At 41.0% G+C, this 26,471-nt stretch overlaps 1 protein-coding gene across 1 annotated transcript; it reads left to right on the plus strand.

The window, feature by feature from the left end:
• The first annotated feature begins 1,716 nt into the window (after positions 1–1,716).
• Positions 1,717–3,957, plus strand: LOC125553792 (macro domain-containing protein VPA0103). The gene is made up of 7 exons (XM_048717491.1): positions 1,717–2,004; positions 2,663–2,711; positions 2,805–2,907; positions 2,997–3,092; positions 3,185–3,259; positions 3,365–3,434; positions 3,663–3,957. The coding sequence occupies exons 1-7, from the start codon at positions 1,762–1,764 to the stop codon at positions 3,744–3,746; spliced, it is 720 nt and encodes a 239-aa protein (XP_048573448.1). The 5' UTR covers positions 1,717–1,761; the 3' UTR covers positions 3,747–3,957.
• Positions 3,958–26,471: the final 22,514 nt, after the last annotated feature.

Genomic DNA, 26,471 nt, shown 5'->3' on the forward strand with positions numbered 1-26,471 from the left:
TTCAGAAGTTTCAAATATTAGTTCTCAAAATTGGAAAAATGTTCGTGTTTTTGCAAAAGATGTTCAAAAAATGAAAAATGTTCAAAATATTCATTTTTTGCCTTTCCAACAAGTGCCCGGATTTTTTCAAATAAAAGATTGCCTTTTTATAAAAAAATGTTCATATTTTAAAAAATGTGTTCAATAATTTCAAAAAATGTTCTAGATTTCAAATTTTTGTTCACGTATTCAAAAAATGTTTGTGCTTTAATTTTTTCAGGATTTCAAAATTGTTCTCCGTTTCAAGATTTGTTCTCAAATTTAAAAAATGGTCGTGCTTTAGAAAATTAATCACAAATTCTGAAAAGGTTCACGTTTTCAAAAAAAGTTTGGGAAATTCAAAATTTGTTCATGATATCGTAATATTGTTTCCTTTTGTCAAAACAGAACCGTAAGTTCAAAAATTTAATTAAAATTTGGAAAATGGTAAAGGATATTTTCAAATAGTGTTAAGTCTTATACTTTCGTTAGTTCTTTTAGCTTTTCTCTGTAGATTGGTTCAATGAGCTCTTCCATCGTAGTGGCTAGTACCGAGTTCGATTCCCAACCGTCGCGACTGGCACACCCTAAACGGCGCCCTCCGCGCCCGTTCCTTCGGTGTACGCAAACGGGCGCACACCCCCTGCGCTGAGATGAACCGGCCCATACCGCCTCCCACTTTCCGTCTCTAAGTGATGCAAAAAAGGGTGCGACCGGCGGGTTTCGAACCTACGACCTCACATTGCAAGCAAGTTACGTTAGCCAACTCAACGGGTAGATCAGACGTGGTTACAAACAACCTTTCTATTGCTTTATTATTCCTTTCCTTTCATTTTTCTTATTCTTTTTCCTATTCTTTTTTCCTTTCTCTAATTCTATGAGAATAGTTCAACGGATTATATCAACGTTCTTTGAAATTCGGTGAACTTTTTTCAATTCGATGAACTTTTTTCAAATCATATGAATTGTAAAATCAGTGAACTTTTTTCAAATTCGGTGAACTTTTTTCAAATTCGATGAACTTTTTTCAAAATCGATGAACTTTTTTTCAGAATCTATGAACTATTTTCAAATCGATGAACTTTTCCATTTTAACGAACTTTTTTTTTCCTTTTTCGTGATGTTTTTTTAAATCTGTGGATATTCAAATTTTGTTCAATTTTTTCCAGAAGGAATCACGGTTTTCTATATAGCGCGGATGAGATTTACCTCTTAAATGTTTCGCGTTGCAATTGTTTCAGTTGGGCATAGTTGGTATAGTGGTAAGCCTACCATGCGCTGCTGCTTGTTGGTGCGGGTTCGAATTTTCCTAAGAGCGAAGATTCATACTATTCTTTTTTTTATCCGGCAGAAATACATTTTTTCAATGGCCAGCGTATTTATGGGCCGGCCCACTAGCGGGCTGCAGTGGGCGCCCGGATCCTCAACCGGCGCTTAAGGCGCCCTATAGGAGCTCCCGTCGCGACCTACCTTTCTGCGATTTTTTTTCCACTTGCTTTTTGCGGCGCACTGCAATGGGCCGGCCCAATCAACGCACCGCGAACGATGTGCCTGTGCGAAAGCGCGACATTTTGACGCAGAATGCGTAGTATAGGAGCTACCGCGGAGGTGCAATTAGAAGGAATGTGCTACGCGGGCCGAGCTTATAAACGGGCCAAACAAAAGGTCCAGAGTAACACGGATCTAGGCCTACTCCAGGCTGCCGTCCAGGCCTACAGGGACACTCACGCTCGCTCCCCACGAATGTCGTCGCGTGCGGCCACCAGAATTTTCCTGACGCCGTCGTTGCTCCCACTTCCACTTCCCAAGTGGCTGCGTAGGCGGCGGCCAAGCATCGGCCCAGCGAGGAGAGCCTTCGCGATGGCGGCGTCTGGATTCGGAGGCGGCGAGGCGTTCCGGCTGTCGGCTGCGTCGGGGGCCGGCGCGCTGAAGCTGCACAAGGGCGACATCACCCTCTGGTCCGTCGACGGCGCCACCGACACCATCGTAAGTTCCTCCGCTCCATCCCATCATCCAATCCCACCTTGTCTCCTCCACGCAATACTGCTTGCGTATGTAGATATGCTTGGATAGGTGAGATGGGTCGAGTTGTATTTTACCAGATACGCAGTAGCAGCTACGGCGCGTAGTGGGATCTGAGCATGGGATGAACTGAACCCAGTTCCGGAACCACCAGACGGCGTTGTAGTTAGGCTGGCTTCTCAGATGGAACAGGCCTTTGCCTAGGTCTGGGTTGGGGAACAGGGTCTTCTTAGCTATGCTTATTTTCTGTTTTAATGTCCGTATCGGTTCCGTCTGCCATTAAGGGCATCACCAAGAAGTCTGAATCAAGTTCCCCAATGACTGTCAGCTTATTTTCCATGGAGTGGAATTTGAGTTCTGAGCCTCAAATCATCAGGAAAGTTGCAGTCCCTTCTGCAACAAGTTTATAAATCCAATATCTTATTACAAATCCATTCAGCCAGTTACGATCTTAAGCCTTTGCAAGCTTGTATGATATGATCTATTATGTGAGTATTTACTAAATCCTTCTGTTACTTCCATTTGTGTTTTATAATAAACTGATGTGTTACATTTTGCATAGAAGCAATTATCTTTCTCTGTATTCAACAGTGAATTATATAACTGAGATTTATTTTGGCAGGTCAATGCTGCTAATGAACGAATGCTAGGAGGGGGAGGTGTTGATGGAGGTATAAACTAGCTTTTGAGAAGTGTAATAATTTTATTTTTCACTGATGGTCCAATATCTCATACTAATTACTAAGTCGAAACCCCTATGTCAGCTATACATCAAGCTGCTGGACCACAGCTTGTACTAGCATGCCGTGAAGTTCCAGAGGTTAAACCTGGAGTCCGTTGCCCTACTGGAGAAGCTAGAATTACTCCGTCAGTACCTTCTCTCATTCATTTTGGTACCAACAGAATGCTATCTTCGTGAAACTATATCAATTTGCCTGTATATTGAATGTGAACAGAGCTTTTGAGCTTCCTGTGTCCCGTGTGATCCATACAGTTGGGCCCATATATGATATGGACAGGAAGCCTGAGGTATCACTAAAGAATGCATACGAGTAAGTTCCTCCTTTTACACTATATATTAGAGAAGGCCGTTCTAGCTGCTGAATCAGGCAAAAACAACCTGATCTGCATTTGTTAATTGCAGAAATAGCTTAAAGGTTGCTAAAGAGAATGGCATTCAGTACGTTGCATTCCCTGCTATATCTTGTGGTATTTTCCGGTATGTACCAGGTGCCCGTTTTCATTCATCTATCTACTTTTTATGCAGTTTATTTTTTGCACTATCAAAATTTAGAAGTTTAACACGATTTGAGCATGCATGCAGTTACCCTCCAAAGGAAGCATCAAACATAGCTATTTCAGCTGCTCAACAAATTTCAGGGGATATTAAAGAGGTTAGTCGTAGCCTGCGGTAGTATACTGCAGTGCCACTGGTATTTGTAACCACATGCCATTTTACACTAAAATGCAGGAACTATACAACCAATAATTTAATTGGAAATCCATTATGACTAGTCAGACTTGCAGTATTACACCTCTCTAGACATGGAAGTTTGTTATCCTGTTTTCGTGGTGTTGTCATCTATGTCTATTAAATATGTAAATCACTTTGTAATTGGCAGGTGCATTTTGTTCTGTTCTCGGATGAGCTCTACAACGTTTGGCGTGAGACTGCCCAGGAGATGCTGACGCAATTTGAGAAATAAATAACTATGATATCAGTGTAGTATGCGCATGTTAGCCAGCGTCTAATATGACCACTAGAGTCTGTTGACCATGATCGTATGTATGGCGCAGTTTGAATGTGTTTATCTGAAAGATAGTTAGATGGATATGCCGGATGAGTGCCCTGAATAATATTTTACCGTTCTTTATGCTTCATTTTCATATCTATAAGATGGCCGGCAAGTGACAGCACATTTGAACTTGTGGTACACTTCATTCATCTGAGATAATTGATACATCTCTAATAAGATCAGCTAACAGGAAATCTGGGGGATCATCCTCCCAAGAAAAAACAGAATGTGAATAGAAAGATTTCCTAGCCAGGGTGTGTGCCACATTGTTTGCTTCTCTCGTGCAATAAGTAAAGGATACTGAGCCAATCCTTTGAGCACAGAAAGCATTCTGCCCGTAGTGAAGAGTAGGGACTTAATATTTCTAATTCCCCATTGCAGGCCTTAATATTTCTACTTAATCAGATTCAAAAATGATTTGGGAACATCCATGGTTGATCCGCTAGCATCATCCCGTTCTTTAGCGCCAAACATTCTGCTGTAGGGGCATCTAGCACATGATCAAACAGAGCAGACGAGCATGCCAAAGCTTCTCCTCGATGATTGCTTCAGTTCCATTCTCCATAGAGCACGCATCAACGTTCATCTTGTATACATTTGTTAGATAATAACGAGAATAAACGAGACACGAGAGCACATGAATTTTTACGTGAAAACCCTTGCGGGAGAAAATCACGGATGCACAAAGACGCAATCACTATGAGGAGGAGTATTATAAGCACGAGACGACAGACCGTCTTAGATGCCACTACATGAGATATATATGAGGGCAATACATGAGAATCCTTGGAGGACAAGTAAACGAGTTGTACTCGTACGCGTCGACGTCAACGCAAAGGCCCACACCTGTTGTACTACGTCTAGTCCAACATGGTATAATTTGGATCACAATTTAACAATCTCCACCTTGATCCAAATTCCCTCAAGTAGTCGAAGAAAGTGAATAACTCCATCCAAGTCAGCATAAACACCTTGTGCGTCAAAGTCCATAGGACTAGTGAGAAATACCAACTAAGCCTGAGCAAAGCTCAAACTTATTGGTCGGAACTGGCTTTGTCATCATATCAGCAGGATTATCATGAGTACTTATCTTGTATACCTTCAAATCACCTTCAGCAACAACATCTCGAATATAGTGATATCTGACATCAATGTGCTTTGTTCTCTCATGATACACTGGATTCTTTGTAAGATATATAGCACTTTGACTGTCACTAAATACGGTAGGGCAAGATGAATCTTCACAAAGCTCAGTGTATAAACCTCTCAACCTGATAGCTTCTTTGCATGCCTCAGAAATAGCCATATACTCAGCATCAGTAGTGGAACAAGCCACAATAGACTTCAAAGTTGCTCTACAACTCACAACACAACCACCAATGGTGAAAACATAACATGTGAGTGATCTTCTCTTATCCAAATCACTGGCAAAATCAGAATCAACAAAACCAACAAGTCCATCTCTAGTTTTCCCAAACTGTAAATAAGTATTAGAAGTACCACGCAGGTATCTGAAAATCCACTGGACTGCTTTCCAATGCTCTTTTTCAGGATTAGCCATGTATCTACTGACAACACTCAATGCATAAGATAAATCCGGACGAGAACAAACCATGGCATACATAAGTGAACCAACTGCACTCGAATAGGAAACTCTAGACATGTGCTCAATATCTGCATCTGACTTAGGACATAAGGCTGATGATAATTTGAAGTGTGCAGCTAATGGAGTACTTACTGGCTTGGCATTATGCATGTTAAAACGACGAAGAACTTTATCAATATATCCTCTCTGACTTAGATATACTTTTCCAGACGGTCTATCTCTGGATATTTCCATGCCAAGTATTTTCTTTGCTGCACCCAAATCCTTCATCTCAAATTCATTACTCAATTGCTTCTTTAGTTCATCGATATCTGACATACTCTTTGCAGCAATTAGCATATCATCAACATAAAGGAGCAAATAAATAGTTGAACCATTGACAATTTTCAAATAAACACAACTATCATAATTAGACCTTTTGAAACCTTGAGAGAGCATAAAAGTGTCAAATCTCTTGTACCACTGTCTTGAGGATTGCTTCAATCCATAAAGAGATTTCTTTAACTTACAGACAAGTTTTTCTTTTCCAGGAATAACAAAACCTTCAGGTTGTTCCATATAAATATCCTCTTCTAATTCTCCATGTAAAAATGCAGTTTTAACATCCAATTGTTCAATCTCAAGATCATGCATGGCAACAATACTAAGTAAAGTGTGAATAGAGCTATGCTTCACAACAGGAGAAAAGACTTCGTTATAGTCAATACCTGGAATCTGACTGTAACCTTTAGCAACTAACCTTGTTTATATCTTGTCTCATCAAGGAGAAACACCGTCTTTCCTCTTAAAAACCCACTTGCAACGAATAGGTTTCTTCTCTCTAGGTAATTTTACTAAATCCCAAGTTCCATTCTTTTCAAGTGATTCCATCTCATCATGCATAGCGGTCATCCACTTATTACTATCACCAGAAATAATAGCCTCGGAATATGAAGAAGGCTCAGAATTATCTTCAATTTCTTCTGCAACAGATAAAGCAAAAGAAACAATATTGCACTCTTCAATTAACATGTCAGGTTTATTAATACCCCGCCTAACTCTGTCACGTGCAAGATTCCAACTGGGCGGAACAATAGGCTGATTTGGAGTGGGAGTGACATGATCATCATTAATGACGGGTTCATCATATGCATCAACAATTTCATTACCAGATGTATCACCTGAATCAATAACATGCTCCACCTGAACAGTAGGCTGCTGAATAGTAGGCTGTTGTTCACTCTCAACAGGAACATTAGTAGATGAAACATCATGTAACATAGCAGATTCATTAAAGATAACATTTCTGCTAATAACAACCTTCTGGATTTCAAGATTCCACAATTTAAAACCTTTAACACCAGACTTATAACCAAGGAAGATGCACTTAACAACCCTAGGCTCCAACTTTCCATTATCAACATGAGCATAAGCAGTGCAACCAAAAACTCTCAACTATGAATAATCAGCAGGTGAACCAGACCGTACCTCAATTGGAGTTTTCTTATTAAGAGCAATAGATGGTGAACGGTTAATGAGATAACAAGCAGTGGAAGCGGCCTCAGCCCAAAAACGCCTATGCAAACCTGCATTGGACAACATGCAACGGGCTCTGGAAATAATGGTCCTGTTCATACGCTCAGCAACACTGTTTTATTGAGGAGTATAAGGAACGGTGTAGTGTCTAGCAATGCCTTCAGACTTGCAATAATTCTTAAATTGCTTAGAACAGAATTCCATACCATTATCAGTGCGTATTTTTACCTTCTTTTGAGTTTGTTTTTCAATCATAATCTTACACTCCTTAAATACTGAGAATGCTTCATATTTATGCTTCAAGAAATAAGGCCAAACTTTTCTCGAATAATCATCAATAATAGTCAGCATATAACTAGCACCACCTAGTGACTTTCTGCGAGATGGTCCCCACAAATCAGAATGAACATAATCAAGAATACCTTCAGTTGTATGAGTCGAAGTGTTGAACTTCACCCTCTTGTGTTTGTCGAAGATACAATGCTCACAAAGTTTCAATTTAACAGGTTCATATCCATCAAGAAGACCTCTCTTATTTAACTCCGCTAAACCAAGTTCACTCATATGTCCAAGATGCATATGCCAAAGGTTAGCAGCATCACAATCAGAATTCTTTGAAATAACTAGAGTAGCATTACCTGAAACGGTAGAACCTCGAAGGTAATAAAGACCATTGGTCGAACTCAAATCACCTTTCATCACAATAAGGGAACCTTTGGTGACTTTCAAAACACTATCTCCACCTGAATACTTGTACCCCTTTGCATCAAGGGCACTCATAGAAATAAGATTTCTCTTCATCTTTAGAATATACCGAACATCTGTCGAAGTTCTGGTTATGCCATCAAACATCTTGGTTCGAATAGAACCTATGCATTCAATCTTGCATGGTTAATTATCAAAACCCAAAACGGAACCAACAGCAGTAGTGGAATCAAATGTATTAAACCAATCTCTATGTGGACACATATGAAAAGTGCATGCAGCGTCAAGTACCCACTCATAAGTGGTCTCAGCACATCCAGCAATAATGACAAGAGCATCATCGGAACTATCATCATGAGCAACATTAGCAAAATTGTCACCTTGTTTGTTACCTTTCCTATTTTCTTTATTCTGCAACTTGAAACACTCTGAGATGCCATGCCCGTCTCTCTTGCAATATCTGTAATATTTCTTGTCTCTGGATTGTGACCGGCCCTTGTAGCCGTTCTTACTTTTGCCTCTGTTTCCATTATTGCAGTTCTTCTCCTTTGTCCTGCCACGAACAGATAATCCCTCGGCTTGGGATGAACTCGAACCATCATGAGGCACCATTAATTTCATCTTCTCCTTAGAGTTCAAAGCTTCATAAACTTCATTAAGTGTGAAAGTATCACGACTGTATACTATGGTGTCCCTAAAATTGGTATGAGAACTTGGAAGTGAACAAAGTAACATTAAAGCAGTATCTTCCTCTTCATACTTAACCTCCACTGCAGCTAGATCAGATATGATCTCTTTAAATTCTGAAATATGATTCAAAACATTACCTCCCTCGGGTAACCTGTGCAGGAATAATTTTTGCTTCAGATGCATCTTACTGGTGAGATCTTTTGTCATGAAAATCCCTTCCAGCTTTAACCATAGAGCGGAGGCAGTTTTCTCGCTCAAAAATTCCTGCAAAATATTATTATGCAAATGGAGTTGAATTTTTGACAAAGCCTTACAATCAATTCTTTTGTCCTCATCAGTCCAGTCCTGAATTCTATTCTTCCCAAAACTATCCAATGCTTCATTATAGTCGGACTGTGCCAACAACGCCCGCATCTTGACTTGCCATAGGGTAAACCTTGTGTCACAGTCTAGCAACGGAAGATCGTACTTCATGGAAGCCATGAGTAGATAAAGCTGTGTACACAAAGTAGTACAAGCCGGTAGAAAACTTCTTGATAGAATTAATTATGCGAAGCAAAAAACTAAAGCAGATAGCACCTGGTAGTTTCCTCGGGTAGATGTAGCGACTGGAGTTTAAAAGCACAAGAGCCAAACTAGCACAAGCTCACGTGAGAACTAGGAGACTCTGGTCTTCACGTGAACAGTACCCAAATAGTACTCTGTAGATGAATTGGCTTTGATCGTGGACTAGTAGCAGTAGCGGTCAATTGAGTATCTCGTGAGTAGTAGCAGCAGCGACCCAATCCACTTCAAGCGAAGAAAAGCGCTAGCAGCTGCCTTGGGACTTGAGCAGTACATGGAGAAGCACTGGAACTCGGCGACTTGTGATTTGACAGCAGCGTGGATTGCTCGGGTAGGAATCGGATCAGCAGTAGAAAAACTGTCTGTCTCGACTTTTAATCGATCTGGCTTCGGATCGCCAGGTCGCGTCGGGGGCGGTGCACGGGACGTCGTAACTCTAATTCTCTCGTCTCATAAAATCTCAGATCTGCAACCTCAGCTCTGTATACCACTTGTTAGATAATTACGAGAATAAACGAGACACGAGAGTACATGGATTTTTACGTGGAAACCCTTGCGGGAGAAAACCACAGACGACACACGAAGGCGCAATTACTATGAGGAGGAGTATTACAAGCATGAGACGACATGCCGTCCTAGGTGCCACTACATGGGATATATATGAGGGCAATACATGAGAGTCTTTGCGGGACAAGTAAACGAGTTGTACTCGTACGCGTTGACGTCAACACAAAGGCCCACACCTGTTGTACTACGTCTAGTCCAACATAGTATAATTTGGATCACAATTTAACACATTTAAACCAGGCTTCAACCACTTCTCATCTCTGTAATGTAAGCCGTCGAGCATAGCAGCCGAGTTTGTTGTAATGGCATGTATAGCTAAGGCTGTTCTCACTGGCCTAGCAATGCCTTGCCCTTTCACAGCTTCCCTTCTTTGCCATCAAATATACCAAGCTCCCATTATAATTGCAACCTCTTAGTAAATATTCGAAAACCACACTTCCTGATCTATCGTACTTCCTTATCCCTCTCACAAGTGAACATGAGGTGGCGGACATCCTCAGCCTCACCCTTGCAGACCGGGCAATTGCCTAGAAACAGGAATATGGTGGTTTGCAAGAACCGACATGCCACGAATAATCCCATGGGGTGCCTTCCAACCAAAAATCTCAAATTTACTAGGCACTTTAAGTTTCCAAATGATACCCCAAACTGGGTTGCTAGATGAAGGCCCCTCATCGTCCCTTTTAATCATGCCGCCAAACTAATGGGTCCAGTCTGGGTAATAAGCCGGTCGAACGAAAAAGTGGACGCTTTCGTTTTGTGCCAGGCAATAAAGTCCTCTGTCAACTGGGAACTCAAGGGATTCTTAGGATTCTTTCTACATCCACAAAGATAAAAATATCCTTTATGATTTCTTCATCCCAACTTCTAGTCACGGGATTAATAAGATCCTCTACTGTTTGCAATAAGCATTGACCCCTTCCTGTTATTAGGCTGGTCATAGTGGGGGTAACTTAGGTAGTAACTTAACATATCTCAAGGCAATTTTGCTTATGTGGCAAGTATTTAATGAGAAAAGAGATGTTTGGAGTAACATAATATGTTAATGTAACATAGCGCTTCCCGAGGTAAAATGAGTCTATAGGCTAATAAATGAAGCCATCTATGACACCACTTTTATGATACTTTGCACTATGAAGGTAGTAACTTAGACTAATGTCATATGCATGACACTACTATAAGTTACTCCCCACTATGACCAGCCTTACTTCTCTTCAGGGGCTAAGCGGCACCTAGTGATCTTCCCAAATGTTGATTTTATTACCATTCCTCACTCTTCATATATGACCTCTCTTTAAATGTCTGGAGTCCGGCAAAAATAATTTGCCGGGTAAAAGATGACCCCTTTTGGGGTCCTGCCTTCAGCAGGTTCCTGTCGGCGCGTAGTATTTGACACGTAGAATTTATGCACATAAGGTGGAAAGCCTATAAAGAAACCACCCAAAAAGTCACTTTGGTGGACACGTGCATTGGAGCCCTATATTTTGAGTAGTGCCAAAATGATATTTTGAAGTTTCAGAAAATTCCAAAAACAATTCCACATGTTCATATGGATGTATGTTACACGTGTGCAAATTCTCATGATGAAATAAGTAACCATGTGAGTTACACACAAATTAAAAAAATGTGATTTTGGAAAGATGATCAGTGCGTGTACTATTCACTATTTAGAGATCGTCATTTTGCCATTTTTACATAGCTCACATGTTTATTTATTTCATCACCAAACTATACACATGTGTAATATCCATCCATATGATCATGTAGAATTCTTTTCAGGATTTCTTAAAATTATAAATGTGGCTCTTAAACTACTTAAAATAAAGTCCTTCAATGCACCCATGTTCCAAAAATCCACTCTCGCAACCGCCAACCTTTCTTGGCAAGCATAGCTAGATTAAAAGCATGTAGGTCTCCGAACCCCATACCTCCATCCTTTTTTGGTATGTGCATTTTCCACCAAGGCCACAAGTGCATTTTATTTTTCTCATCAGTGCCTCCCCACCAAAATCCAGAGACAACATCAATGATCTCCTTATAAATGTTTTTGGTATCTTAAACACTGACATGGCAAAAACAAGTAAGGCATTGAGTAAGATCTCTTTACCTCCAATAGATAGAAAAATTTCCTTCCAATCCTGCAATCTGCTGATCACTCTTTCAAGGAGATATGAAAAGCTGTCGCTCCTATCCACACCAACCATGGCTAGCAGGCCAAGATACTTATCAGCTAGAGTTTCGATCATAATATTCAGCTTAGCAAAAATTCCATCTTTCAACCCAACAGTCATGTTTCGGCTGAAGAAAATAATACAATTTGCATCACTGACCAGCTGACCCGAGTTAACACAATATTGATCAAGTACTTGTCTCAATGAGATTGCATTAGTCGAATCACCTTTCATGAGGGTTAAGAAGTCATCAACAAATAACAAGTGAGAAACTGATGGTACATTTCTGCATACTCTTACACCCTCAATGCCACAAACCTACTCTGCATGAGCCAGTAAACTTGATAACCCTTTTGCACATAGCAAAAATAGATATGGTGATAACGGGTCACCCCATCGGAGTCCCGTGGTAGGGACAAATTGCTCCGTCTCATGACATTGTATTTCACCGATGAAACACAAGCCATCAAAAGATCGATAAATTCTTTTTGGAAACCAAACTTAGTCATCATCTTTTCCAAGAAACCCCATCCAACTCTCACAAGTTCACAGTACGTTGCCGGTTGCAATTATATACAAACTTGCTCAGGTATAGACACCAGGAAACAGGTCTGAGTGATTTACGTAACAACTACTTAACTTTTCTGCTCATGACAACACTTTGATTTTTAAGGGGTTGCAGCTCATTTTGATTGGAAATCCATTATGACTAGTCATACTTGCAGCATTACACCTCTCTAAACATGGAAATTTGTTTCTACTTATCCTGTTTTCATGGTGTTGTCATCTATGTCTATTAAGTAGAGAGAATTCCTTATTTGGCCATTTCTTAAAATTTAGGCTAAAAAGGGAAGCAAATTTTAAGAAAGGGCCAAATAAAGAATTCTATTTATTAAGTATGTAAACTACTACGTAATTGGCAGGTGCATTTTGTTCTATTCTCGGATGAGCTCTACAATGTTTGGCGTGCGACTGCCCAGGAGATGCTGACGCAATTTGAAAAATGAATAACTATGATGTGAGTGTAGTATGCTCATGTTAGCCAGTATCTAATACGACCACTAGAGTTTGTTGACCATGATTGTATGTATGGCGCAGTTTGAATGTGTTTATTTGTAAGAGAGTTGGATGGATATGCCCGATGAGTGCCCTAAATGAAATTTTACCGTTCTTTATGCTTCATTATCATGTGTATAAGATGGTCGGCAAGTGACAGTGCTAGCAGTGATGACACATTCGCTGCTTGTGCTAATGTATTACTTATCTCTACTTTTATTAAAGGGGAGCTATTAGCTTGGTACGGTTTATTTCCATCCGATTTTTTTCATCTCACCTCCCATCACCTTCTCCCACTTGTTTTTCTCTCTCTCCTATTTAAAAACCAAATCCTATTAAGTGGGATCTTGTTTTGTGTTTGTTTTGGCAAGTGCTAATTCAATCTTTATTTCTAAAGAGGGAGTTGGTAGCCTAATACGATTTATTTTGGTTTGATTTTTTTCGTCTCACCTTTCACCACCCCCTATCACCTTTTTTCTCTCTCCCATTAAAAAACCAAAGTCCATTTAGGGGTTCTTGTTTTGTGCTTATTTTGGAGGGTGCTTATTTAATTCAATCACGTAAATAATAAGAAATTAAGTATTCCGAAATTGTATGTGAGATCAACTTCCTAAAAGACACACATAAGATTTTTCTTGATAACCTACCAAAACAAAACCAGATATTCCTTCATAACAGATCGCTAATTCCGCACGCTATGCCATTTATTACTATCATTATATCTACTATTAATTGACAATCACAAGTTTCCTAATACAACAAAAACAATATACTCCCTCCGTCCACGAATAAGTGTACATCTAGATTTTGTACTAAGTCAAATTTTAAAATTTTGACCAACTTCATAGAAAAGAGTATTGGCATATATGACATCAAATTGATATATTATGAAAGTACATTTGAAAACGAATATAGCGATACTAATTTAGTGCCATAAATGCTACTACGTTTTTCTATAAAGTTGGTCAAAGTTTTAAAACTTTGACTTAGGACAAAAGCTAGATGTCCACTTATTCGCGGATGGAGGGAGTATCTTTTTTCTTATGGGTGCACGCATCCGTGCGCTCCTGTGGAGGGGCGGCGTGCGTGACACCATGGAAGACGTCGTGGCCAGGCCTAACACCGGCGCGGTGCTCGAGTATGTTAGGGCGTGGATCACTGGCGTCGAGTACCGACGTGGCGGAAGGCGGGTTGTCGGACCGCCACGTACAGAAGTTCGTGGATGAGATCATATTATATTTCTTGTCAGTTATACAGAGAGCCAGAAAAGCTACATTCTCAAATCAAGTGTATCCATTCAAATGTCAAGAAATTCATTAAGGAAATGTGTCGTATACTCCCATTCATGCAAAAACAAATATTGAAAATCGAGCACTGAATCAATTTGTAAATCAAACCATTAATGCAATTAATTAGCTAGACATTTAGTTGCGTATGCAATTCATTAGGTCCATTTAAATAGAAAATGTTTCGCATCGAATAAATCTGGAAATCGAGTCATTAATGCAATTAACTAATTAGATAGTTGGTTATGTTGGGGAACATAGTAATTTCAAAAAAATTCCTATGCACACACAAGAGCATGGTGATGCATAGCAACGAGAGGGGAGAGTGTCGTCCACGTACCCTCGTAGACCGTTAAGCGGAAGCGTTATGACAACGCGGTTGATGTAGTCGTACGTCTTCACGGTCGACCGATCCTCAGTACCGAATGTATGGCACCTCCACGTTCAGCACATGTTCAGCTCGGTGACGTCCCACGAACTCACGATCCAGTAGATCTCGAAGGAGAGTTTTGTCAGCACAACGGCGTGGTGACAATGTTGATGAAGCTACCGTCGCAGGGCTTCGCCTAAGCACCGCTACAGTATGACCAAGGTGGATTATGGTGGAGGGGGGCACCGCACACGGCTGGGAGAGATCAATGATCAACTTGTGTGTATTTGGGGTGCCCCCTGCCCCCGTTTATAAAGGAGCTAGGGGGGAGGCGGCCGGCCAGGAGGAGGGTGTGCCAAGGGGGGAGTCCTCCTCCTTTCCTAGTAGGAGTAGGAGAAGGGGAAAGGGAAGGAGAGAGGAGGAAGGAAAGGGGGGGGGGGCGCCGCCCCCCTCCTTGTCCAATTCGGACTAGAGGGGGAGGGGCGTGCGGCCTGCCCTGGCCGCCCCTCCCCTTCTCCACTAAGGCCCAATAGGCCCATTACATCCCCCGGTACTCCGGTATATGTCTGAAACCTCCCGAAACACTTCCGGTGTCCGAACATAGTCGTCCAATATATCGATCTTTACATCTCGACCATTTCGAGACTCCTCGTAATATCCGTGATCATATCCGGGACTCCGAACTACCTTCGGTACATCAAAACACAAAAACTCATAATACCGATCGTCACAGAACTTTAAGTGTGCGGACCCTACGGGTTCGAGAACTATGTAGGCATGACCGAGACACGTTTCCGGTCAATAACCAATAGCGGAACCTGGATGCTCATTTTGGTTCCTACATATTATACGAAGATCTTTATCGGTCAAACCGCATAACAACATACGTTGTTCCTTTTGTCATCGGTATGTTACTTGCCCGAGATTCGATCGTCGGTATCTCAATACCTAGCTCAATCTCGTTACCGGCAAGTCTCTTTACTCGTTCTGTAGTGCATCATCCCGTAACTAACTTATTAGTCGCATTGCTTGCAAGGCTTATAGTGATGTGCATTACCGAGAGGGCCCAGAGATACCTCTCCGACAATCGGAGTGACAAATCCTATTCTTGATCTATGCACCTGTAGAGCACCTTTATAATCACCCAGTTATGTTGTGACGTTTGGTAGCACACAAAGTGTTCCTTCGGTAATCGGGAGTTGCATAATCTCATAGTCGTAGGAACATGTATAAGTCATGAAGAAAGCAATAGCAGTAAACTAAAATGATCAAGTGCTAAGCTAACAAAATGGGTCAAGTCAATCACATCATTCTACTAATGATGTGATCCCGTTAATCAAATGAAAACTCATGTCTATGGTTAGGAAACTCAACCATCTTGGATCAACGAGCTAGTCAAGTAGAGGCATACTAGTGACACTATGTTTGTCTATGTATTCACACATGTATTATGTTTCCGGTTAATAAAATTCTAGCATGAATAATAAACATTTATGATGATATGAGGAAATAAATAATAACTTTATTATTGCCTCTAGGGTATATTTCCTTCAGTATCCCACTTGCACTAGAGTCAATAATCTAGATTACATAGTAATGATTCTAACACCCATGGAGTCTTGGTGTTGATCATGTTTTGCTCGTGGAAGAGGCTTAGTCAACGGGTCTGCAACATTCAGATCCATATGTATCTTGCATATCTCTATGTCTCCCACCTAGACTTGATCCCGGATGGAATTGAAGCGTCTCTTGATGTGCTTGGTTCTCTTGTGAAATCTGGATTCATTTGCCAAGGCAATTGCACCAATATTGTCACAAAAGATTTTCATTGGACCTGATGCACTAGGTATGACACCTAGATCGGATATGAACTCCTTCATCCAGACTCCTTCATTTGCTGCTTCCGAAGCGACTATGTACTCCGCTTCACACGTAGATCCTGCCACGACGCTTTGTTTAGAACTGCTGCAACTAACAGCCAGCTCCATCATTCAATATAAATATGTATTCGGTTTGCGATTTAGAATCGTCCAGATCAGTGTCAAAGCTTGCATCGACATAACCATTTACAACGAGTTCTTTGTCACCTCCATAAACGAGAAACATATCCTTAGTCCTTTTCAGGTATTTCAGGATGTTCTTGACCGCTGTCCAGTGATCCACTCCTGCATTACTTTGGTACCTCCCTGCTAAACTAATAGCAAGGCACACATCAGGTCTGGTACCCAGCATTGCATACATGATAGAGCCTATGGCTGAAGCATGGGGAACACTTTTTATTTTATCTCTATCTTCTGCAGTGGTCGGGCATTGAGTCTTACTCAACTTCACACCTTGTAACACAGGCAAGAACCCTTTCTTTGCTTGATCCATTTTGAACTTTTTCAAAACTTTATCAAGGTATGTGCTTTGTGAAAGTTCAATTAAGCATCTTGATCTATCTCTATAGATCTTGATGCCCAATATATTAGCAGCTTCTCCGAGGTCTTTCATTGAAAAACTTTTATTCAAGTATCCTTTATGCTATCTAGAAATTCTATGTCATTTCCAATCAGCAATATGTCACCCAAATATAATATTAGAAATGCTACAGAGATCCCACTCACTTTCTTGTAAATACAGGCTTCTCCAAAAGTCTGTATAAAACCATATGCTTTGATCACACTATCAAAACGTTTATTCCAACTCCGAGAGGCTTGCATCAGTCCATAAATGGATTGCTGGAGCTTGCGCACTTTGTGGTTGCATCATATACAACTCTTCTTCCAGAAATCCATTCAGGAATGCAGTTTTGACATCCATTTGCCAAATTTCATAATCATAAAATGCGACAATTTCTAACATGATTCGGAAAGACTTAAGCATCGCTACGGGTGAGAAAGTCTCATCGTAGTCAACTCCTTGAACTTGTCGAAAACCTTTCGCAACAAGTCGAGCTTTGTAGATAGTAACATCACCGTCAACGTCAGTCTTCTTCTTGAAGATCCATTTATTTTCGATGGCTTGCCGATCATCGGGCAAGGCAACAAAAGTCCATACTTTGTTCTCATACATGGATCCCATCTCAAATTTCATGGCCTCAAGCCATTTTGCGGAATCTGGGCTGACCATCGCTTCTTCATGATTCGTAGGTTCATCATGGTCAAGTAACATGGCTTCCAGAACAGGATTACCGTACCACTCTAGTGGGGATCTTATTCTGGTTAACCTACGAGCTTCGTTAGTAACTTGATCTGAAATTTCATGATCATCATCATTAGCTTCCTAACTAATTGGTGTAGGTGTCACAGGAACCGGTTTCTGTGATGAACTACTTTCCAATACGGGAGCAGGTACAGTTACCTCATCAAGTTATACTTTCCTCCCACTCACTTCTTTCGAGAGAAACTCCTTCTCTAGAAAGGATCCATTCTTAACAATGAATGTCTTGCCTTCGGATATGTGATAGAAGGTGTACCCAATAGTCTCCTTTGGGTATCCTATGAAGACACATTTCTCCGATTTGGGTTCGAGCTTATCAGGTTGAAGCTTTTTCACATAAGCATTGCAGCCCCAAACTTTAATAAACGACAACTTTGGTTTCTTGTCAAACCACAGTTCATAAGGCGTCGTCTCAACGGATTTTGATGGTGCCCTATTTAACGTGAATGCAGCCGTCTCTAAAGCATAACCCCAAAATGATAGCGGTAAATCAGTAAGAGACATCATAGATCGCACCATATCTAGTAAAGTACGATTACGACGTTCGGACACACCATTACGCTGTGGTGTTCCGGGTGGCGTGAGTTGTGAAACTATTCCGCATTGTTTCAAATGTAGACCAAACTCGTAACTCAAATATTCTCCTCTACGATCAGATCGTAGAAACTTTATTTTCTTGTTATGATGATTTTCCACTTCGCTCTAAAATTCTTTGAACTTTTCAAATGTTTTAGACTTATGTTTCATTAAGTAGATATACCCATATCTGCTCAAATCATCTGTGAAGGTGAGAAAATAACGATACCCGGCACGAGCCTCAATATTCACCGAACCACATACATCAGTATGTATGATTTCCAATAAATCTGTTGCTCGCTCCATTGTTCCGGAGAACGGCGTTTTAGTCATCTTTCCCATGAGGCATGGTTCGCAAGTACCAAGTGATTCATAATCAAATGATTCCATAAGTCCATCAGTATGGAGTTTTTTCATGCGCTTTACACCAATATGACCCAAACGACAGTGCCAAAAATAAGTTGCACTATCATTATCAGCTCTGCATCTTTTGGCTTCAACATTATAAATATGTGTATCACTACTATCGAGATTCAACACAAATAGACCACTTTTCAAGGGTGCATGGCCATAAAAGATATTACTCATATAAATAGAACAACCATTATTCTTAGATTTAAATGAATAACCATCTCGCATCAAACAAGATCCAGATATAATGTTCATGCTTAACACTGGCACCAAATAACAATTATTCAGGTCTAAAACTAATCCCGAAGGTAGATGTAGAGGTAGCGTGCTGACGGCGATCACATCGACTTTGGAACCATTTCCCACGCGCATCGTCACCTCGTCCTTAGCCAGTCTTCGCTTAATCCGTAGTCCCTGTTTCGAGTTGCAAATATTAGCAACATAACCAGTATCAAATACCCAGGTGCTACTGCGAGCTCTAGTAAGGTACACATCAATAACATGTATATCACATATACCTTTGTTCACCTTGCCATCCTTCTTATCCGCCAAATACTTGGGGCAGTTCCGCTTCCAGTGACCAGTCCCTTTGCAGTAGAAGCACTCAGTCTCAGGCTTAGGTCCAGACTTGGGTTTCTTCTCTTGAACAACAACTTCTTTGCCGTTCTTCTTGAAGTTCCCTTTCTTCTTCCCTTTACCTTTTTTCTTGAAACTGGTGGTCTTGTTGACCATCAACACTTTATGCTCCTTCTTGATTTCTACCTCCGCAGCTTTTAGCATTGCGAAGAGCTCGGGAATCATCTTATCCATCCCTTGCATATTATAGTTCATCACGAAGCTCTTGTAGCTTGGTGGCGGTGATTGAAGAACTCTGTCAATGACACTATCAACAGGAAGATTAACTCCCAGTTGAGTCAAGTGGTTATGGTACCCAGACATTCTGAGTATATGTTCACTGACAGAACTATTCTCCTCCATCTTGCAGCTGTAGAACTTATTGGAGACTTCATATCTCTCAATCCAGGCATTTGCTTGAAATATTAACTTCAACTCCTGGAACATCTCATATGCTCCATGACGTTCAAAACGTCGTTGAAGTCCCGGTTCTAAGCCGTAAAGCATGGCACACTGAACTATCGAGTAGTCATCAGCTTTACTCTGCTAGACATCCTTAACGTCATCAGCAGCATCTGCAGCAGGCCTGGCACCTAGTGGTGCTTTCAGGACGTAATTCTTCTGTGCAACAATGAGGATAATCCTCAAGTTACGGACCCAGTCCGTGTAATTGCTACCATCATCTTTCAACTTTGCTTTCTCAAGGAACGCATTAAAATTCAACGGAACAACAGCACGGGCCATCTATCTACAATAACATAGACAAGCAAAATACTATCAGGTACTAAGTTCATGATAAATTTAAGTTCATCTAATCATATTACTTAAGAACTCCCACTTAGATAGACATCCCTCTAAACACGCTCGACCTTTCGATCTCAGTGTTCCTGAAAGGATCGAGAAGAGGTGTCTAGAGGGGGGGTGATTAGACACTAAGTACCAAAAGTTGCAGTTTTTAATTTCTTTAAGTTGAAGTGGAGTTTTGGCACAAGTTTAACAAAAACACAATACATTTCAAGCAAGAATGCAAAGAGCATATGAGCGGCAGAAAGTAAAGCATGCAACTTGCAAGAATGTAAAGGGAAGGGTTTGGAGAATTCAAACGCAATTGGAGACACGATGTTTTTGTCGTGGTTCCGATAGGTGGTGCTATCTACATCCACGTTGATGGAGACTTCAACCCACGAAGGGTAACGGTTGCGCGAGTCCACGGAGGGGCTCCACCCACGAAGGGTCCACGAAGAAGCAACCTTGTCTATCCCATCATGGCCATCGCCCACGAAGGACTTGCCTCACTAGCGGTAGATCTTCAGGAAGTAGGCGATCTCCTTGCCCTAACAAACTCCTTGGTTCAACTCCACAATCTTGTCGGAGGCTCCCAAGTGACACCAAGCCAATCTAGGAGACACCACTCTCCAAGAAGTAACAAATGGTGTGTTGATGATGAACTCCTTGCTCTTGTGCTTCAAATGATAGTCTCCCCAACACTCAACTCTCTCTCACAGGATATGGATTTGATGGAAAGAAGATTTGAGTGGAAATCAACTTGGGGAAGGCTAGAGATCAAGATTCATATGGTGGGAATGGAATATCTTAGCCTCAACACATGAGTAGGTGGTTCCCTCTCAGAAAATGTGTATTGGAAGTGTAGGTATGTTCTGATGCCTCTCTTCATGAATGAAGAGTGGGTGGAGGGGTTTATATAGCCTCCACACAAAAACTAACCGTTACACACAATTTACCAATCTCGGTGAGACCGAATTGAGAAACTCGGTCGGACCGATTTAGCAAACCTAGTGACCGTTAGGATTTTCGGTGGGACTGAGATGCAACTCGGTAGGACTGATATGGTTAGGGTTAGGGCATAATTTAATCTCGGTGAGACCGATTACACAAACTCGGTGGGACCGATTTTGGTAATAAGCTAACCAGAGAGTTGGTCACGCAAACTTGGTGAGACCGATTACACAAACTCGGTGGGACCGATTTTGGTAATAAGCTAACCAGAAAGTTTGCATTGTAATCTCGGTAGTACCGATTGCTCAATCTCGGTGGGATCGATTTTGGTAATGGACATACACAGAAAGATTACAATCCCATCTCGGTGAGACCGAGATCCCTATCGGTGAAACCGATTTGCCTAGGGTTTGTGGCAGTGGCTATGACATCTGAACACGGTGGCGCCGGATAGAAAGAACCGGTGGGGCTGAGTTTGACTTTTCGTTTAGGTCATATGTGGATGTGGGAAGGTAGTTGAGGGTTTTGGAGCATATCACTAAGCACTATGAAGCAAGAACCTCATCAAGCAACACCTCATCCCCTCTTGATAGTATTGGCTTTTCCTATAGACTCAATGTGATCTTGGATCACTAAAATAGAAAATGTAGAGTCTTGATCTTGAATCTTGAGCTAATCCTTTGTCCTTAGCATCTTGAAGGGGTTCCACATCCTTTAGTCCATGCCACTTAATTTGTTGAACTTGTCTGAAACATACTAGGTAGAAGTATTAGTCCAACAAGGGATATGTTGTCATCAATTATCAAAATCACCCAGGGAGCACTTGTGCTTTCAATCTCCCCCTTTTTGGTAATTGATGGCAACATACATCAAAACTTTAGATAAAGATATAGAGAATAGAAAGTAAATCTTTGGAAAGACATGTAACAAGCATAGGCTCCCCCTACATGTATGCAATCATGTGAATATGGAATATAGAAGCATGTGAGAGCATAACCATGACAGAGTAGCAATGTGTTACATGTATCTTGGCTATATGCATCAGGGCAAAAGATATGAATATGGGAAATGTACCTTCATGCCCATGAGTCCTTCTTGCAAACAGTATGTACATCAGCAAGAATTTCTCATACACATGACTATGATGCATATACTTACCTTGTGGTCTTGAGTTGGCTAGGATGGGATGAGCCTGCGTAAACAAGCTTAGATAACACAGATGCACCCACTAGCTAGAGCAAACAAAAGAAACCACAGGAGTACCAAGACTAGGATGACATGTAGAGTGAGTACAGAGTACCACGATAGATATTGACATGTCCCCAAAGAGAAAGATAAGCAATGAATTTAATAAATTTCTTTCCCTTGGATGTCTTGCTCCCCCTGAATCTAGCATGGGATACTGGGAGAAGATAGGGAACAGAAAAACAGAGCTAATGCAAATAAGCACATATGAACATGTCTTTCCCCCAAGAAGACATGTGGCATCTCTCCTCTTGAACATCAAGCATCTGGGATCATTGAAGATTACTCTTTCCTGGAGTATTCCCCCCCCCCCTAGAGATCTCTCCCCCTAGAGATATGATTAAGCTTTGATGTGATCTCTCTCTCCCCCTTTGACATCAATTTCCAAGAAGGGTCTTCTGGAATTTGTTGTGAATGGGTTCGGTCCTTGAATCACAGTACAAAGCATTAGGGTAAATGAGATGCTTGCAGAGGACAAGATTCATTGAGTGGAGCTGGATCAAGAATAAAGAAGGAATAAATGGCAAAATGTTTTTCCTGTAGTGAAATCGGTGTCACCAAGTTGTATGCTTTGGTTACTCCGAAAATCTTCGGCTAGACTGGAGACATGAAACCGGTGGAACCGAGTTCATCACAGAGAAAAACACTTTTCACCTCAGCTCACTGGACAAATAAGATCTCACAAAGATTTGCAATGAATTGGATGCAGAAAATGCAGAACAAAAAGCAAAGAAAAGAAACTAAAAGATCTAGATGAAGTTTTTTTGAAAGGGGAAACAAATATGCATGAGACAAATGCAAGAACACAGAAAAGAACACAAGAGAACTTCATCTAGAGTTGGGCGGTGACAAAGTCACCTATGTTAGAGTATATTGACTTAGGAGTCAAGTGAGATCACTTGATCATAAGTCGTACTCATTGTTTAAGCTCGAAATGGGGTTACCATTTTTCGTTTAAGTATCTTGATGTATTCACATCTTGTCGAGTTGCTTTGACTCATGACTTGGAGTAAAGCTACTCTAAGATGGAATAACATACCTTGGGTGGCGGTGTTGATCTTGATCATGTAGTTGAACTTGTGTGGGTTGCTCAAGGTTGATGTAGCCCATCAAGAGTTGGGAGCACCCTTGGGATTTTGAGTTCATCTACCTACATGGGTTAGTTTTCGCAAGGAAGGGCACTTGTGTATCCAACATGACAATCATGAAGCTCAACATAGAATTTGTCAAAGGATATGTTTGAAAGGTTTCGTGCTTCCTTGTCATCAACCACCATTGTGTAGAGACTTGGTGATGTAGAGATTGCTCAAGATGTGAGTGAGTTGCAATCTCATAGAGTTAGATTCATCCAAGTACCTACAAGGGTTAGATAACATGCAAGATGCAAATTTTCAAGACATAAGATAATCATCATAGGAGAAATATCAAGTGATTAGTCGTAAGCTCAAGTCTTGCATGTATCCAATGGAGTTCCTACTCCAAGTTTGAAGCATCAATGATGTTCAATTCACCTCTTAACCTACAAAACACTTTCCCATCAAGTGGTTTAGTGAATATATCCGCTAATTGCTTATTGGTGCGAACATGCTTAAGGTTTATGTCACCCTTAGCAACGTGATCTCGAATGAAATGATAACGAACTTCAATATGCTTAGTTCGAGAGTGTTGCACAGGATTGTGAGAAATCTTGATAGCACTTTCATTATCACAAAGTAATGGAACATGTTTCACATATATCCCATAATCTTTAAGAGTTTGGGTCATCCAAAGTAATTGAGCACAACATGAACCAGCGGCAATGTATTCCGCTTCGGCGGTGGATAAGGATACCGAGTTTTGTTTCTTGGAAGACCAAGACACAAGAGATCTACCAAGGAATTTACAAGTACCCGAAGTGGACTTTCTATCAACCTTGTCACCGGCATAGTCCAAGTCGGAGTAGCCAACAAGATCAAAGGAAGCCCTCTTTGGATACCAAATGCCAAAATTTGGTGTATGTATTAAGTATCTCACTATCCTCTTCACGGCCTTAAGATGACATTCCTTAGGAGCAGCTTGATATCGTGCACACATGCACACACTTAGCATGATATCGGGATGTGAAGCACATAGATATAACAATGAACCAATCATAGAGCGGTAAACTTTTTGATCAACCGGTTCACCATCTTTGGTCAAATCAAGATGTCCACTAGTAGGCATGGGTGTAGTCATACCTTTGCATTCTTGCATATTGAACTTCTTGAATAAGTCCTTGGTGTACTTTGTTTGAGAGACAAAGGTGCCTTCCTTAGTTTGCTTGATTTGCAAACCAAGAAAGAATTTGAGTTCACTCATCATAGACATCTCAAACTTCTCCGACATTAGCTTCCCAAACTTTTCACTAAAATGAGGGTTAGTTAATCCAAATATAATATCATCGACATAAATTTGGCATACAAATAGTTCTCCATTAACCCTTTTAGTAAAAAGAGTAGAATCTATTTTTCTAATTTCAAAGCCTTTTTCAATAAGGAACTTGGTCAAGCATTTATACCATGCTCTAGGAGCTTGTTCAAGACCATAAAGGGCTTTGTGAAGTTTGTAGACATGATTAGGTTTCTTAGGATTGACAAAGCCGGGAGGTTGCTTAACATAAACTTCCTCCTCAATTTCACCATTTAGAAAAGCACTTTTAATGTCCATTTGGTACAAAGTGATATCATGGTGATTAGCATAAGCAAGTAAGATGCGAATGGACTCAAGTCTAGCAATGGGAGCATATGTCTCACCATAGTCCATACCTTCGACTTGTGTGTAGCCTTGGGCGACAAGACGTGCTTTGTTGCGAACCACTTGTCCATCTTCATCTTGCTTGTTGCGAAACACCCATTTGGTACCGATGATGTTGTGGTTGTTGTCGGGCTTCTCGACCAATGTCCACACTTGATTTCTCTCAAAGTTGTGTAGCTCTTCATGCATAGCGTTTATCCAGTCCGGATCCTCCAATGCTTCTTCAACTTTCATAGGTTCAATGCTAGAGATGAATGAGTAATGTTCACAAAAGTTAGCCAAACGAGTTTTAGAGCGAGTGATTCTCCCGGTTTGGATATCATTGTAGATTTGCTCCACGGGATGATCTTTAGCAATTCTTGCTCGAACTCGTGAAAGCTTTTGCTTGGGTCTTGGTTGAACATCTTCTTCATCTTGTTCTTCTTCTTGGCCTTCTTCATTGTTAGCATTGTCGTTCTCTTGTCATAGTGGAGAAGGAGGTTGTTGACGTTCGTCTTGGTGCACTTCCTCGTTTTCTTCATCTTGGTGTGTCCCACTCGTGGATGCTTCCGTATCAACTCTTGGTTCACCTTGTCGTGAGGTAGAAGCTTCCACTTGGACGGACGAGGTACTCTCCTTTATCTCCGTTGGACGAATCTTGCCAATAGACAAGTCTTGGATTGCTTCCGAGGGATCTTTGTCTCCTACATCAATTGGCAATTGCTCTACTTGCGAGCCGTTAGATTCATCAAACTTCACATCTACCGTTTCTTCAACCTTTTGGGTGAAATTGTTGTAGACACGGTATGTGTGAGAGTTTGAGCCATAACCAAGTAGGAAACCTTCATGAGACTTAGGACCAAATTTAGAACGACGATGCTTATCAAGAATGTAGCACTTTGAGCCGAATACTCGAAAGTATCCAACTTGGGGTTTGTTACCGGTGAGGAGCTTGTATGCCATCTTGCCGAGTAGCTTGTGAAGATACAAGCGATTTGTTGCATGACAAGCTGTCTCAACCGCTTCCACCCAAAAGTGTTTTGGCGTCTTGTACTCATCAAGCATCGTTCTTGCCATCTCGATAAGTGTCCGGTTCTTCCTCTCAATGACTCCATTTTGTTGAGGTGTGTACGTAGCCAAGAACTCATGTGCAATCCCTTCTTCGTCAAGAAAGGTGTCCACATTTGAGTTCTTGAACTCCATTCCGTTGTCGCTCCGAACCTTCTTGCTCTTCACGTCAAATTGATTTTGGGCCTTCCTAGCAAAGTTTTTGAAGATCTTTTGGACCTGCGATTTGTCATCAAGAAAGAACACCCACGTAAATCTTGAAAAATCACCAACTATGACTAGACCAAATGAGTTACCACCGAGACTCTTGTAGGCATTTGGACCAAAGAGATCCATGTGAAGTAGCTCGAGTGGTCTTCTTGTGGTCATGATGTTCTTAGCGCGATGACTTCCTCCAACTTGTTTCCCTGCTTGACAAGCACTACAAAGTCTATCCTTGTCAAATATGACATCGTTAACGCCAAGGATATGATTTCCTTTAATGAGTTTGTCAAGGTTTCG

The sequence above is a fragment of the Triticum urartu genome, chromosome 4 (genome assembly GCF_003073215.2).
Source record: "Triticum urartu cultivar G1812 chromosome 4, Tu2.1, whole genome shotgun sequence".
Classification (NCBI taxonomy): Eukaryota; Viridiplantae; Streptophyta; class Magnoliopsida; order Poales; family Poaceae; genus Triticum; species Triticum urartu.